Here is a 16175-nt window from a genome sequence, read left to right as displayed (position 1 = left end):
GTCTTGCCTCGTTTTTGGCTGAAGCCCAAGGAGCAATGATAAATCAATCATGTTCCCCTCAAAGTACTTGGGATTCTCATACTCCACCCTGGGATAAGAGGTAGCTCCTGTGAAGCAGAGCTGGCAGATAAACACATGTGCTCCATGTGAGCAGAGAAGTGTGGGGTTGAGGACCCATTCCTTGGTGGCCACTACAAGGCTGGCTCCCACCCCCAGTCCTGGTGCCGCCTCAGCCACACTTCACAGAGAGGTTGGCAGCATGTCAGGGTGCTGGGGTACCCGGTCCTTACCTCAGCTGCCTCCAGCAGGAACATCTCCAGCTGGGATGCAGAGCTGTGCAAAGGCACTCAAAGCTTGGTGAGCCTCCAGCTACCAAGGGAATGCCAGGGAATGCTGTTTGGCCCAGACAAGGCACATGCACCAGGCCTTCTCCTGAGCTGTCTTTGGAGCAGGAAGGCAGACGTCTGTCCTGCTGCTCCCAGCAGCCACAGATCGCAGCCAGCAGTCCTACTGAGCCACGTGTTCCTGACCGATGGGGGTTTGCTTCAAGAGCTCTAGTGAAAAGTGTGGGGTGTGGATACCTCACCTGCACACCCTGAAATGTACCTGCAGAGGTAGGGACTGTGGCCCTGTCCTTGTGTGGACAGTGACCCCTCAGCAGAGCTTATCTCAGACCTGCTGAGGTGAGATTGCAAGTCTCGTGAGGTCTTTGTATCCTTGTCACAGGTGACCCCCGCTCTGAGGGCATGTCCTTCTCCCCATGAGCACTGAGTGGCAAAGGGGGAGCTGGTGGAGGGGGCTGGCCAGGGTGAAGAGGTGCTCTCACAAATGAAGTGTTCCAGGTGGGATCCTGCCTAGAACCAGATTAATTCATGAGTTCTGTGTTAACAAGGACAGCATGGTCTGTGGACAGTGAACTCGGAGGAGCTTTCTAAGATCTCCCTCATGCAGATTCTGAGGGCACAGAAGAAGAGCTTTCACAGTTGGACTTTTTACTAAAGCCCTATGTTTGCATTGGGCTGAGATGACCTGGATTAAGAACAACGTTTTGTTAAAGCACCTATTGAAATGCTGTCGTTAACAGGGAGGGGATGGCTGCCCTTTTCCATGCAGGAGAGGGGAAGCACACACTGCTCTGGGGAGCCTGAGCTGCAGTGTTTATTGAGAAAAGGGGCAGGAATGACACCGACAGCTCTGGAGCGCCCTGGCAAACAGCTTCCCTGCTTTCACACTTCATTCCTTGCCTAACCAGGGGGCTCACCAGTAAAGAAACCTTAAACACCTGCCCTCTGTGTGCCCCTGGGCCCTGCACAGGGGTGGGGGGAACAGGCAGATAAATTTCCATTGCTAAAATTGAAGACTGAAATCCATTAGAGAGACCTGAATTTCCATACCCAAGTTCCTTTCCTTCTCCACTTTCCTTCCCCACAGGTGGTGTTTTTACTGTTTCTTCTCTGATTTTCTCATTCTGTATTTTCCCCAGGCTTCCCCTGCACACTCAGTTCTCACCTCACCGAGTCTCTGTAGGACCAGAGGGCAATCACAAGCAAAGCAAAACACACATTTCGCAGCATATTGTTGAATTGGATGTGTTTGCCAGGAGGCAGAAATCTATTTTTCTTCTGTCTTCCACACTCACCTTCCCAACCTGTCAGATCACTCACAGGGACTTTCAAAAAGCAGCTGAAAACGTCACAGTGCACGTTTGGGGCACGGTGTCCAAGGCTGCTGGGTGCCCCTGCAGGAAGTGCCACCGTCACCCATGGTCTCAGTGGGCAAATGAGCCACCAGACTCTGAGGAGCTGGGCAGAATGCTTGGGGGAACATCAATGAGAGCAAAGCATCTCATCTAGGACCAAACTGTGAGCAGCAACATCCACCACAATCGAGAAAAAAAAAAAAAATCCTAATTCCTTTATTGGCAGCAGATGTTCATTTTTAAGGGGAAACAAATCCAGACATGAGCTGTGCTGGAGGCAAAAAAGCACTCTGTCTTTGGGGACAACCTGATGCCAATAATTATTATTATTTTTATCCTTCAAAAATACATTATTATCCCAAATGAAATTCCTATATTCCTGCCTCGAGCCCTGGTGGTAAATGAGGTTTTTGAGCCTGGCCAGCCTGTTTCTCTATGACAATTAGTGCTTTAATGAGAGCTGGTAGCCTGGGTACTGGGCTGGTTTGCCTTCCAATACAGCAGCATTAGGGATGGAATTTTAGCAAAAGAATAAAGTGTTTTTACAACCCATTAAATACCTCTTCACACTCCCCCTCATTCTCCCCTGAGCTGGTTTGAAGGAATTACAGGATTACAAATAAATACCCCAATCAAATACAACAGAGCCAATGTTCATCATTTCTTACCTCCTACAGTTAATGTTAACATGTCAGAGCAATGCCCCAGGTCTGTGCCCTGGCTACCTCCAAAGTCAGACAAGTCAGACGACCCCAAGCTGGAGCTCCCATCCTGCCCGGGCCCTTGTGCTATGGGACCCAGGGAACAGAGCAAGGACATTTCCATCGAGAGCAGGTGGGCTGTGAGCTGCTTTGCTCCTCACCATTGTCTTATCCTGGTCCTGTCCACAGGGTATTCCCAAAGCATGTGCCCCACGCCCTCTGCCCTGGGCACCTACAGGGTCATGCTCCTGCCCTGCAGCACCTGTGCCACAGAAAAGTGTTAGAAATGGCAGCCTGGTGTTGAGAGTGTGTGTGTGGACACAAACACATCAATACAGACAGAAATGAAATGGAGGAAAGGCTCCTGTCCCCAACTTTGTACGGGGAGGGGGAGCAGAGAATGTGTTAGCAATGCTCAACACTACAGAGAGGAAAATTGGACATTTGTCCTACCTTCCCCCTCAATCCCTCCTTCCTGCACAGTGACCAGGAGAAACAAAGGCAAAACAAATAAACTGACAGCTTGGCTTCACAAAGAAGCTGAGAACTACTCAAGTGGTGAAGATGTTCCCATTTATAGCTGACATGCCTGAATATATTGCTAAATATTCATGGTCTTTATTTGCTCTGTTAATCATAACAGTTCCCCTGGAGAGTGAATGTCCCTACATCCTGCCCTGCAAGCTGTGCAGGACAGCAGAATACTTATATTCTCCTAAATGAAAGGCAAAGTAAGGCAAGTCAGAGCAATTCTCTTAAATAGAACACAGGGTGTGTCAAATTTAATAACGGGGGAAAATCTATATCCTCCCATATACAAACGAAACACAAACGTAAAGAGGGAAAGGACACTGCATTAAAGACTTTATTTGGAGTGCAGCCATTGCCATCTCCATGCAGGAACAGTCGGCGTCAGTCACTGCTCATCAGCACGAGCAACTGGTGTGTTTAATTCCAGAACAGGGTGAGAAATGGAGATGAACAGTTAAATAACTGAACTGTGGAGTTCAGGAATGACAACGTACTGTGAAAGAAATACTGTAATGGTAAAAACTAAAACTCGATTCCTTTCCAGCCTTTAGGAGAGACTTGGTTTATTAACCTGAAGGTGAAAGGTCTGAGCAGTGCATTACAGTTCAAAAGCAGATGAAACTGTCCAAAACAGCCCAGAGCCACCCAGCCTACTGCAACTCCCCACTGGTGGAACTGTGGTAAATCCATCACTGAAGTGATCCAGGCACTCCTTGTATTCTGAGTTCTGCCATGTTTGGCATATAGCACCAGTAAAAGGTCAAAATAAGCTGTGGAAGATGAAGGAAGCTGCGAAAGGTTGAGACCATTGATTAATTGATTGCTTAATTCCTGTGGAAAACTGCCTGAGACAGGATGTGGCTGCAAACAAATATTGTCTGTCTCAAAAATAGAAACAAAATCTGCTGCTCTGAAACTTGCTGCCATCATTTTTGTTAGGTATCATAAATTATCTCCTATCGGTACCCACAGTCTGGCCACCCCGGAGTCACACTGATTGTGGTGTTCAGCTTGGCTCCAAGTGTGGGTTTGAAATGGAAATGTCTTCTGCAGTGCTGTAGGAACAGCAAGGAACGGTCAGAATGAGGCTTTGAAAATCCCTGTTGCTGCTGTCAGCTACAAACACAAACTGCAGGTCCCTACAGAGCAGAAATCCTGGAGACAGGAGACCACCAAGGTCCCACAGCCTGCAGGACACAGTATGGATCGGATACAGATGTATGCAATGAAAGCATGTGGGAATGATATAGAGAATATAAACCATCATGCTCTAAAGCCCCATTAATTGTGAAGTAATAAGCAGAAATTCCATTAATGGGGACACACCCTGTACTTGCCCCTTACAGTGTCCCATAAAGCAGTTGGGTTTGTCTCCAGCAGATGCATTAGATTGTCCATTCATCTGATTTTATAAAGCAATTAGTCTGTTCTCATCTGCCAAGGAGACTTTTATGGGCCTGTCATGGAGGAGTCTCTTCAAGTGACAGACTACTCTGTTGTACAATCAGACCCGGTTCCTGCAAAGACTGTGGCTTTTGGGGGGGTTTATTACTATTTTCTCCCTCTTGCCTCTGGTTAAGCGAGAGCTGCTCTCCACTGACAGTTCGCCGCAGTGTCCTTCTGCAATTTGGCACTACTGAACTGGGCAGCATCAGCCAGTGTGGGCTGCTGGGGGAGTGAAACATCAGTCAAGGGCCAAGTACATTAATCCAGCCCTTTATACCAGGGCAAAGAACAAAATACCAGGGCTGGGGAGCAGGGCAAGAGGTGCTTTTGATTTGCTGCCTGTGGGGACTCCATGTGACCTCCCGAGGGAGGGTTTGCTCCAGCACACCCCAGGCACAGCACCCACACCCCTGCCTGCTCTGGCCAGTCCCTCCTGGCTCTCTCCAGCACTGCTCAGAGCAGCCTTTGGTACCCCTGCCCCATCCCATCAGGGACCCCAAAGGACATTAGTCCTGCTCCAGTGCAGACACCCAACATCAACAGCCCATTTGGGGAGAGAGGGGCCTCCAATGTACCTGCTCTGCACATTGGGAAGAGCCAAGCACTGGGAGTACTCTGGTATCACCTCAGGAGAGCAATTTAGGAACAGACCCTGGAACTGGGGTGGGGATCACTGCTGAGCACTGGTAGGACAGGGCAGCTTGTGAAATGCCATTAGTCTTCAAACCAAGCACTGGCTGCACGCTGTGCCTGGTGCTAGACCTGCCCTCACTTGCCGGTATTCCTGCCTGGGCTCCATCCAAAGTCTGGGAGATCAGAAGCGTTCCTTTGCCCACCGCAGCGCAGAAGTAGTGGCGGGGGGAGGCGGCGGGAGAGAGCAGGTGGGTTCTGTGGGGGCAGGTGGGTTCTTCGGGGACAGGTGGGTTCTTTGGGGGGCAGGCAGGTTGTCTCCACAGTCGGTGAGAGGGCAGAGCTGTGTGCCCGGGCTCAAGGGACAGACTTTCCTGCTGCCTGGGGCACAGGGCAGCTGCACATCATCTCCCACGCAGGAATTCGGGGTGTGCCTTTCACATCCAGTCTCCCAGGTAAGGGTCAAGCTCCTTCCTCCCCTGATCTGTGAGTGACTGAAGATGCCGAGTTATTTCTCAGTGCAAGAAGATGGTCTGACACTGGCCCACCTACACCCCCACTTCCAGGGCTTAAAATGGATTAAACTGAAGACATTCCCCTTTATCCCTGCAGCGTGCTTTGGCCAGCCCCTCCGTACTGTTTTCCACTTGAAGAGCTAAGTGATGATGATTGTATTCTGTTTCTCCTTCCTGAGCTAGTTTTCTGACTCATTGTGGGGGTTTTTCTGCTAGCTTTTTGTTAATCTAGTTGGCATGCTGTGGTTTCTTTGTTCATTATGTGGTGGGGCTATATAAGAGGATTTGTCTCTGGAATTCAGGTATCCCCTGCACTGTGTTCCCTGTTATCGTCTTCATCAGCAACTCTGCTGAAGGCACTCTGCTGCATTTGGCATGAGCTAACCTTAATAAATTTGGGCTGTTAATCACTCAGACATGTCTCGTTGGATCTTTCACACTGATTTGTGTGTGCTTAAATAGTTTGCCGGGAGTAGACTTGTGGTGACTCAGTGTTTCAATAATCTGCCCTCCAAATTCTCCCTCGGGGTTCTGCCCCGCGGGGGCTTCGCCGGCCGAGGGAGCCGCGCCACAGCCACCGAAGGCACCGGGTGAGGGTTCGGTCCACAGATAGGAAGAGGGAGGGGTCTCCTCATGGCGGAGGATTCTCCTCCCACCCCACTCTCCTGTCCGGTTCCAGCTCCGGGTCTGCAGGACACAAAGAGCGCTGCTGCTGCCCCGGCCGGGGCAGGACCGTGCGCCCACCAGCACTGTCCGGCTGGGAGCGGGAGCACATCCTTGGTCCTGTTTCTGGGAGCTCTCCCTTGGATCCCGGCGCCGCTCAGGAAGCCATTTCCACAGGTGGGCGGCGGGACTGGAGACAGATTAAGGAATGTTTAAGCATCTATTTACATGCTGAGTTGACTCAGACCCAGCAGAAGCCGAATTTCACAGATTCCCTTTTCCAGAGCCTGGCTTGGAGTCCAGCAGGGATGCAGCCTCCTGCCTCAGGTGCTGTCAGTCAAACTGAGGTGTGCCCCAGTCAAACAACGCTCAGGTTATATTTTTTTATATATATTGTGCATTCTATGTTTGCCTGAGAGCTGCTGGGAGTTAGGGCATCCTAAAGTGATACAGGAGCCTTGGGGCATTGGGCGAAGCATGCAAGGCCCTGAATCTCACTCAGGCATTGATAATTATCAGTCCAGATAACTGAGCCGTTACGGAGATTCGATACAGTCAGCTCTTACATCCTGCCCATTTAGGGGAGAAAAATTCAGCAATGAGGAGATGCTGCAATTGACAGATCCAAGGAAAACCAGCCAGGTTATTTCTGACAGCAAGAGATCGCTAACTACAGGGATTAGCAGAAGATCAAGGGAGTGTGGAGAGACCCACTTCTCTGGAGTAAGGGCTTGGATTCCTCCAGAAAAAAAGGTTATTAAGCCATTTAAGGAAAGAAAAGAAGGAAAACAAACCTAAGAAATATAAAAGACAATACATGGCAGTTTGAGAGCTGCTATCAAAAGCTAATGAGGGGTGAGGAACAGTAGAAAAGCAAATGATAGCTTCTCTTAATAATTAAATGAAGTGATGCTCATTAATTAGACATGATTTTAACATTTTGAAAAACTTACAATTATGCTTTTTGACTGAAAACAAACCCTGCTGTACAGTGAGGGAAGAGAGCGCTGGCACCCAGCACAGACAGCTTTGAATTCCCATGTTCAATAATTGTGAGCTCCAAGCAAAGTGCCTCAGGGACCAAGCATTCACCCATTCCTTCTGCCACTCCTCATGTTCTGCTGTTTTCTTCTGGTGCAGGCATTGCAGTGCACACCCGAGGTACCCAACTGGGGTCAAGTGGCCTGAAGAAAGGACCCCCCTCCTTTCTGTCCTGTTCTTTCTCACTGCACAAATGGAAAATAACAAAAAAAAAAAAAAAAACAAACCAAAAACAGAACAAAAAACCAAACCAAACAGTCCTTAATTTTCCTTCTTTGGTCTGGCTTATCTTCCCCCAGGAAGGTGGTGGGAGTATGTCCTTATTCCCTCAAGTCACTCAGGCCCCCCCACTGCCTCTCTGGGCAGAAGCTCTGTCTGGGCTATCACCCGGGCAGACCAGGAGCCCCCCAGCAGATATGGCTGCCCTTGGGCTTCTGGAATCCATCACCTGGTTTGCACCAACTAGAAAGCCCCAGAGTCCTCGGTTGCTCCTCACAGGACATTCCTTACGGCCCTTTCTTGCCCTCCTGTTGTTTAAATGAGACTTTCACAGCAACTAGTAACAATGCAGAATGATTCCATTCTTCAGTGAGTCAATGCTACAGCCCTGATGAAATATTTTGTGGCCTTTTGTAAAGTGCCAGTGTAGCTCTCTTTACTGAGTTAATATGTTTATAATAAAAAGAACTTCTCAATGAACTACATTAGTCTGTCATCATGCCCTCTGAGCCTACGGCCATGGCTCCTAGGGTGCATCCCTGCTCCCCTTGTCTGAGGGTGGCTTCCAGCTGCTGTGGGTGGGACAGAGGGCAGGAGGGGCAGCAGAATCTGAGAGGAAAATGGCTGTTAACAATCCTTACCTCTGTTGGATACTTTGCTATACACTAACTGGTGAGACTCCCTACGGATGGAGTTCATCTGCATGTCCAAGATCTTCCTTCAAACACCTGTCATCATGGATCCTTTTCTACTGCTGTGCATAGCCCCACATTATGGCACATGTTACAGGCCAGTGAGTCAGCCCAGTGATGGAAACCCAGATCCACTCCCTCTGATAGCAAAAAATGAGAAAACCGGAAAGTAGATCACTCTGTCTGAGAAGCTCCATGCCCCCTGTACATATTCCTGCCCCCTGGGCCAGCTGCAGCATGGGTTCTACTGGTAGAGTGCTGGAGAGGCTGTGTGCCCACCACACCAAGCAGAGGAGGGGCTACAGTGAGACCAGCCAAAAGTCAGCAGTGAAAAGGCAGAGCAGCAACGCTGGCTCCTGAGGAGAGACTGGGAGATGCCCTTTGATGCCTCCCACAGCCAGGTAACTCCCCTCAGCCCCGTGGCTCACAGGTCCGTGTTGGCCATTGGGAGGTTCCCAGTGGAGCATCTGGCCTGGGAGGCAGGTCCCTTCCTGCACCTGGTCTGCTCCACCCATGCCTCACGGCAGGACATGGCCCTGGGTGGCAGCACCTGGTCCTGAGCCTGTGGCGCCTTCTGGCAGATGCAGAGCAGGGACCGGAGCTCTGCGCGGAAGTTCTCGTTCAGCCAGCAGTAGATGAAGGGGTTGTAGCAGGTGCTGCTCATCGCGAACCAGTGCAGGGCAAAATAGAGCGAGTTCTTTGTCTTGATGCCCAGACTGGAGATGAGCACCACGTAGCAGTTCAGGGGGAACCAGCAGATCGCAAAGACCACCACCACCAGCATCAGCATCTTGATGCTCTTCTTCTTGTTCCTGTGGTGGGTGACGTACTGCTGCGTGGTGATGTCCCCGATGGCATTGCGGAGCCACAGCTTCTTGGCCAGACGCATGTAGGTGACAGTGATAATCAGCAGAGGCAGGAGGTAAAGAAGGAGAAAGGTAGACAGGTCCAGATACTTCCAGACCAACTCTGCAGGCTCAGGGAAATCAGGAAGGCACAGACTCCGGACAGTGGCTTCCCTTGAAAATGAAGAAATATAGATAGAGCACATGGCCATTGCTGTCACATGGGTGCTGCTGGCTCAGCAAACCACAGTGGGGGTCTCACACTGCCCACAGCCAGCTGGTCAGAGGTGTAGTGTGGACAGAGGGAGGATACAGAGCCACAGCTCTGACATGTCTCTCTCAGGCTGGACCTGCAGCCTCTGCCCTCCACGGGAGCACCCACCCTTCTGTGCCCCTCAGCAGCCAGGACCCCTCACCCTGCCATACCCCCCAGCACAGGATCCCTCAGCGAGAGCAGCTGTAGCAGCTCTAAGCCAAAGCTGTTCTGGAGGGGAGGGAGGGGCTGGAGGCTGTGAGAAAGCCTCACAGGCATGACCAACCCACCTCCCTTCCCTTCCCTACCCACCATTCCCTTGCCATCAGCTCCTACAACCTTCCTGCTACCTCTTAAAACTGGTGTGATGATTGGTCACTTGGCTCCAGTTGAACCACTGACAATTAACTGACAGAAGAACTGAGTGTAATCATACACAACAGCTCATTTTAACAACTCCCATACACCTGTCCCATCCCATCCAGGAACCAGGTGTGTTCCCACTGCCTGGCCAGCAGTCGCTCAGGCCCAGCACCCTTTGCTGCACCACGTGTCCCCTCCACACCCTACAGCTGGTGACTGGAAGTGATGGAATTTATTTCCAGTGGATGTTTTCTCCTTTTGTTTCCCTTCCCCCCTCTCTTTTTCTTTCTTTCTCTTATTCCATTTTACTCTTCTCTCTTCATCCCTTGTCCTCTGTTCTCCTCTATTCAGCACAGATTTTAGCCCTCATCAAGCTGTACTGTTCATTGCAGTATTGATTAGTATCTTTAATATCCTGTTTTCAACCACTGGAGCTGCCTTTTGTGCCACAAATAGGAGACTGTTGAGAACAGGCAGCTGGAGCAGGGGATGAGGTCAGAGGAGTGACAATGGGTCCACCGAGCGCAGAGGACCTGGAGACGCCACTCAAGATGGGAACTGACGCAGAAGGGAAAATCATCCTTTCTGAACTGCAGTCTTGGCTTTTCCTCCCCTGGATCTGACTCACCCCTGGCACAGGGGACCTGCCAAAGGGGATGTGACAAGGCAATATTTTGGTGAATTCTGGTACGATCAGGGACTCAGATGTGCTGCTGTGTAGTACAGCCAGAGATGGATGTTGGTGGAGCTCCTGTTTCCCATCCCAGAACCCTAACCACTCCCTGGTAGGAATCTCAGGAGCCCTGGCCCTGCAGAGCTATTACAAGCAATATTACAACTGGGATTTTTTTTTTTCAATGGAAAGCAGGGACAGGAATAGCATGTCCTGGAAGTCCTTATATCGCTGAGCTGCCTCGTGCCAACACGGGGCTCAGTTTCCTCTGGCCATGCCAAAGGATGAGCAGAGACAGGTGCCCCGAAACAGATCATAGTGTTCGTTCATTCATGAGCAATTTGTTTCCTAATCCCCAAGCACAGCTGCGGAGCAATGCAAGCATGGAGTAACCCTGCCCTGTGTTTACAGTCTGGACAGTTGGAGGTATGATATCCCCTGAGTATCTCAGTCACATCAGGCACAAGCACAGGCAGGGGAGGACTGTGAAGCCCCAGTCACACTTCTAGCTGGTGCAGCCCCTCGTACACAAAAAGCAGTGACAGCCTGTGCAGACACTCACGCTCCCCTCCCTCACCAACAGGAGGGACTTGGCTGGGCTGCAGGAAATTAGATTTGTCCTTTATAGAGAAGGTCAATATCTACAATAGAAATCTCATTCCTACTGCCTGTCAGTGTCTCCTTGCCCCACTCCCTGGGATGCTGATCTCAGCCTGAAAATACAGGTCATGGTAAGATTATCCCCTTGGCCTCGAGGCTGGCATTCCTGCGAAGGGCAGCACCAGCAGCGTGACACCCGCCACAAAAATCCCACTTGGGTACTGTTACTCCTGTTTTCTAGACAGGAGAGGTCACAGCAATGCCACAGGCTGGTGGGGACAGGAGGGACAGAACAGGCTGGGTACCACAGAGGAAAGGACTGCAAGGGCAAAGCAACCCCAAAGTTTGGATTCTGTATTTCTCCCTGGCAGAGGGTTACAGCAGAGACAAGTGCCATTGCTGGGCCTTTTGTGGGGAGATATTAAAAGCAGAAGCTTATTTTTCTTTTTCTTTCTTTCCCTCTATATCAGAACCTTCTGTATTTTCTTATATTTCAGCAGTCCTCATGTGGATGTTAAATTCCACTTCATCTGCTGTCACTGTGCTCAGCCAAGCAAAGAGCTCCCTTTCCTGCAGGGAGGCACCATGGCATACCAGGACAGCTCTGGTTCCTGCCAAAGCACTGGACCCTCACCTGCCCCTCACTGGGTCCCCCCAACTCCACACTGGTTCCCCACAGCCCTGCTTCAGAAGAAGGGGGTGGGGGCTTCTCTTTGTTTTTCTCATTAGTGTAACATTGGGCAGAAGAACCTCAAGCTTCAGGGAAGGTTGGTCCTGCTTCATAAATCCACATGGATGAAATACAGGGAAGTCACAACCTGAGACTCAATGTATGAAGTCCTGGGGAAGAGGGATTGGTGGCTCTGCTGACAAACCAGGGTGGTCCCCTGCTCCTGCTCCCTGCAGAGCTTTGGAGATGTCAGCACAGGTATTCCCAACAGGAGGTTTATTTTCTTCCTTTTTGAAACTGCAGTTTGACTCTCTCTCTCCTCCCTGCCTGAGCAAGTTGGATGGGCTTGGTCTTGTTGGGTCTGAGGAACTGAGCAGGCAAAAGGAGGGAAGAGGAAAGTCCCTCAGGAGAAAATTATCTTCTCGGGACAGAGCCTCTCCTGGCAAGGCCATGGCACTGGAGGAGGTATGTGTCACTAATGTCTGTGCCCCAGCCAGGCTATGCCTGGGACTGCCCCAGCACGTGGCTGGGAGTGGGACCCAGACCCTCGTCTGGGCATGTGGGAAGTGGCAAGAGCAAACCCCGGGCAGCAGGCTCTTCCACAGCCCCAGCCTCTGCTGTGGGAAGTGGGATCTCACCCATACACCAACACCCTCTCATCCCACACCACTGTCCCCATGCCTGGGACACTCCAATGCCCTCCCTGCTGAGTGAGTGGCACTGCACAAGGGCTGCCAGACCTCCACACACTCACTGGGAAGGGGAGATCACTCACCTGTAGTTATACTGGAAAAGCTTTTGGTAGATGGCATGGGGCAGGGAGAAACAGGTTGCCATCAGCCAGATAACAGAGATGCTCAGAGCTCCCTTCGTCAGGGACATCCTCTGCTTCAGTGGGTTCAGGATGACCTGCAACAGAGACTCCGTCATGACTCTTCTCCCACGGGAAGCAAAGGCCCTCACAGCCCACAATGGGGGGTGGGCGGTTTGTGACATAACCTAACACAGCTAATGAGAGGAAAATGACAGCCATGATTAGGAAAATGTCCTGCTCGTTAGAGTGACCTGGAAAATGGGAAACATTGAACTTCTCAGTCTGCTCAGAAGAACTTTCAAACTTCATCCTCTACCTTGTTCTGTGAGAACCATTTTCCTTAAGCTGGGGGTTACATTAGGTCAAAAAAAGAAAAGATTCCCACACAATGGTCTTCACTCAGGGGTATGTTTGTTTATTCTGTATGAACTATATAGAAATGTCTCTTGTTCTAGCTGGGCCTGTGAAGCTGAGCTTTTCTCCCCTCTGCTGAGACAGAAACTCACCTTCCATGAAATTTTCTTTGTTAGATCTTTAAGCTGGTAAAATCTGATAGTCTGGAACTTACTATTTGACAATAGCACAGGGAAGGGGAGTGATTGCTAGGGATAAGCACATGGCCTGGGCTGTCCTTGCTGCCCTGCACTGGACACACAGCCAGCATTTGTCATGGCCACGGAGAGACATGGGTGAAAACTTCTCACAGCTCAAGTCTCCTCCCAGAGCCTTGGAAGGAAGAGGGTAGGGCAGTGTCACCTGGTGCCTGTCGAGAGCTATGGCTGTCAGGGTCAGTGTGGAGACATGGAGGGAGCAGTACTGCACAAAGCGGCTGATGTGGCACATGGCCTTTCCAAAAATCCACGTGCTGTTCACAAACCGGACCTGAGGAGAAACAACAGCTCATCAGCCAGAAAAACGTGCTGAAAACAAATACATGGGAAAGTCCCTTGGCTGGAACCTGAGCTGGCTCAGGGGTTCTGGCTGGTTGGGCAGCTTCACCTGAAACTTAAAGAAAGATCAGCTATCCTGGTCTCTGAAACACCTTTACAGAAGAGTTTATGGGGTCAAACCCTGCTGATTATGAAGTGGAGCTACCACAGCCCTCCTGGCCTGTTCTACAGACATTGCTTGTAAACAGTGGTAATAACTTTTTATTACACTAACAACTTTATTTGGAAAAAGTGGACCAAGGTTTGATATCAACCCCACTGTCAGATCTCGAGAGATTTCATTGAAGCCTTTATCCAGCTGGCATCTCTGAAAAGTGTGACTACTTTCTTCCACTCACCCAGTATGACTGGCATTCAGACTGTTCTGACCCACTAAGGGACTCTCTAGTGCACTCCTGCATGAGCATTAAAAACACATGTTCACCCAGGCACTTGTTCTCATCACCCAAAAAGCTCTTGCTGGGGTTTTATAGCACACATGGAGAGGCTTTAGAGTTTCTAGGAGTTACAGAGTCTTAACAGAGAAACAGAGAGCCCACAGGTTGCTGAACAGTGTTTTACTTGCCTGGGAGAGTTATCAGTTAGACTTGGTGGTGTTGGGTTCCCACCTCAGCCCTAGGAGAAAAGCCTGTGACCACCAGGCAGAGTTCTGGTGGGAGGGAGACTCCCGTCCTGGCTGAAGGGACAGCAAGACCAGCTACTTACCAAGGTGAAAGGTGTGTTGAGCAGTGTGATCATGATGTCTGACACTGCCAGGTTAGCGATAAACAGGCTGGTGGCAGAGTGCATCCTCTTGTTCTTCAGCACCACGTGACACACCAGCATGTTCCCAAAGAGAGACATGACAATAATGACCGAGTACGCCACGATTAGGAGCGCTTTCACTGTTGGTTTCTGGGATTCTGGCTCATATTTAGCCAGCTCAGCAAATTTCTCCCACTCAACAATGCGGCTCTCTGTCCAGTTGAAGATGGTCCTGTTAGTTGTGTGGTAGATGGACATGAGTTTGGCCAGTGAAGAGTAATGGTCAAACTCCCCAAGAAACCCCATCACCTGTGACCTGTATGGCTGAAGCAGTGAGCGAGACATGGTAGGTCAACCCCAGTCTTTCCTGCTGAGGAACAGTTCCAATGGTGTGTCCAAAAGGGGCTGGTTTGAGACCACACTTTCTCTCACATATCAAGAAGAGCAAGAACTTCACAGGTGAGCTCTGGGCTCAAGCAGGCTCCCTGACCATCCCGTGCTGCTGTCGCAGGAATTTCTTCCCAATGCAGAAACATTCACCTTCCACTCTAAACAAATCCAAAGATGTCTTTCCAGCAACTGAAATCTGAATTCTGAATAGAAACCAACACTTCACTTCCTGGACCAGACAGGTCTATATGTGACAGTGCATACACTACAGCATGATTACATGCCAGTTCCCTGCACACTCCAACCACAAGGAGAAACCAAACTCCCCACCCTTATCCCCCTCCCTAACTCCTACCCTTACCCCCCGTCACTTACCTCGCACTGCCCGGCCGTTTTTGTCCCCTTCGGCCTCCGGTCCCAAGGGGCAGCAGCGGCTCTTCCGGCTCCGCGCGCAGGACACCCCACACCGCACACCCCACACACCTCGCACTGCACACACCCCAGTCACAACACACCCCGCAGCGCCCACTGCCCGCGCCGCGCCGCGCCCTCTGCGCTCACCGCCGCGCACTCTCCGCGCCGCACCGCGCCGCGCCCCGCGCACTTTCCGCACTGCACCGCGCACCTTGCGCACTCCCTCTCACCCCGCGCACTCTCCTCACAGCCCCGCGCACCCCCTCTCACCCCGTGCACTCTCCTCACAGCCCCGCGCACTCTTCACACTGCACCGCGCACCTTGCGCACTCCCTCTCACCCCGCGCACTCTCCTCACAGCCCCGCGCACCCCCTCTCACCCCGTGCACTCTCCTCACAGCCCCGCGCACTCTTCACACTGCACCGCGCACCTTGCGCAGCGCACCGCGCACCCCCTTCACGCCCCGCACGTGCGGCCGCTGGTAGCGGAGTCGCCGCTCGGGGCGGGGCTCGGGGAGCGGGGCTGCTCCATTCATAATACGGTGCGGGCGGGGCCCCACCGGCCCGGGAGTCGTTACCGAGGGTTAATTAGTGCCGCCGTTTCCTACGCGCACACGCCCCTGCAGGTGCCGAGTCTGCTCCCACGGTACCCGGAGGGGCTACTGCGGACTCGGGCTAAGCGGCGCTGTGGGGCCAGGGCGGAGGGCAGCGCCCACCACAGTGGCGAGCGGGCACGGAGCATCTGTGTTTGCAGACCCCCTGGCAGTGCCTTAACGGGAAAAGGGGAAAACCATCCTCACAAGCCTCTCCCGGGACGAATCTTTGCGGAAAGGCTTCTGGTGGAGTTTCAGCGCTTTTTTTTTGGTGTTTTTCCCACGGCTGGGTCCCTCTTGACAGATGCTGACACAGAAGAGAGTTTAAGTTTCAAAGACTTTAGACAACATATTTTTAAACTACGTATTACAATCCTTCACGTTTTGCATCCTGTATGTGTCGCTTATTCCTTATTTAAAAAAAAAAAAAAAAGGATTTTTCCTGTCCATATCCAGTCCCCTGCATGATCGCCTTCCCCTGTCCATGGCTCTGCTCCTCTTGTCCATGTCCATGCTGTGGCCAGGCCATGCAAGGACTAAAACAGGGGAGTAGCTACAGGATGGGGAACACATGAGAAGGACATGGGACATAGAGGACGTGCCTCTTGTCAGACTCCAAATTCTACTTCTAAGTGAAAAGGTCCCATGCTGACATGTGGAGCCAAGAATTCACTTTTATTGTCAGTCCAGGCCAGTTCAATAAACAGGTCCGGTCATCCTGTGTGTTCC

The 16175-nt window shown here is 51.3% G+C and overlaps 1 protein-coding gene across 3 annotated transcripts; it reads right to left on the bottom strand.

Moving 5' to 3' along the window:
* Positions 1-3247: 3247 nt before the first annotated feature.
* Positions 3248-14969, bottom strand: LOC104691275 (probable G-protein coupled receptor 83). 3 transcript variants are annotated; one of them, XM_010402718.4, is made up of 6 exons: positions 14815-14969; positions 14366-14642; positions 14011-14281; positions 13112-13237; positions 12317-12450; positions 3248-9156 (listed from the first exon to the last, which is right to left on the bottom strand). In XM_010402718.4, exons 2-6 carry the CDS (start codon positions 14392-14394, stop codon positions 8562-8564), a joined length of 1155 nt encoding a protein of 384 aa, XP_010401020.1. In that variant the 5' UTR covers positions 14395-14642; positions 14815-14969; the 3' UTR covers positions 3248-8561. The 3 variants fall into 3 exon arrangements, with proteins under 3 accessions (XP_010401020.1, XP_010401018.1, XP_010401019.1); XM_010402716.4 differs by having other exon boundaries at positions 14011-14642; XM_010402717.4 differs by having other exon boundaries at positions 14011-14597.
* Positions 14970-16175: the final 1206 nt, after the last annotated feature.

This window comes from Corvus cornix, chromosome 4A, assembly GCF_000738735.6.
Source record: "Corvus cornix cornix isolate S_Up_H32 chromosome 4A, ASM73873v5, whole genome shotgun sequence".
NCBI classification, from domain to species: domain Eukaryota; kingdom Metazoa; phylum Chordata; class Aves; order Passeriformes; family Corvidae; genus Corvus; species Corvus cornix.
Note: the sequence above shows the minus strand (reverse complement) of the source record. Positions and strands in the feature narration are given on the sequence as shown.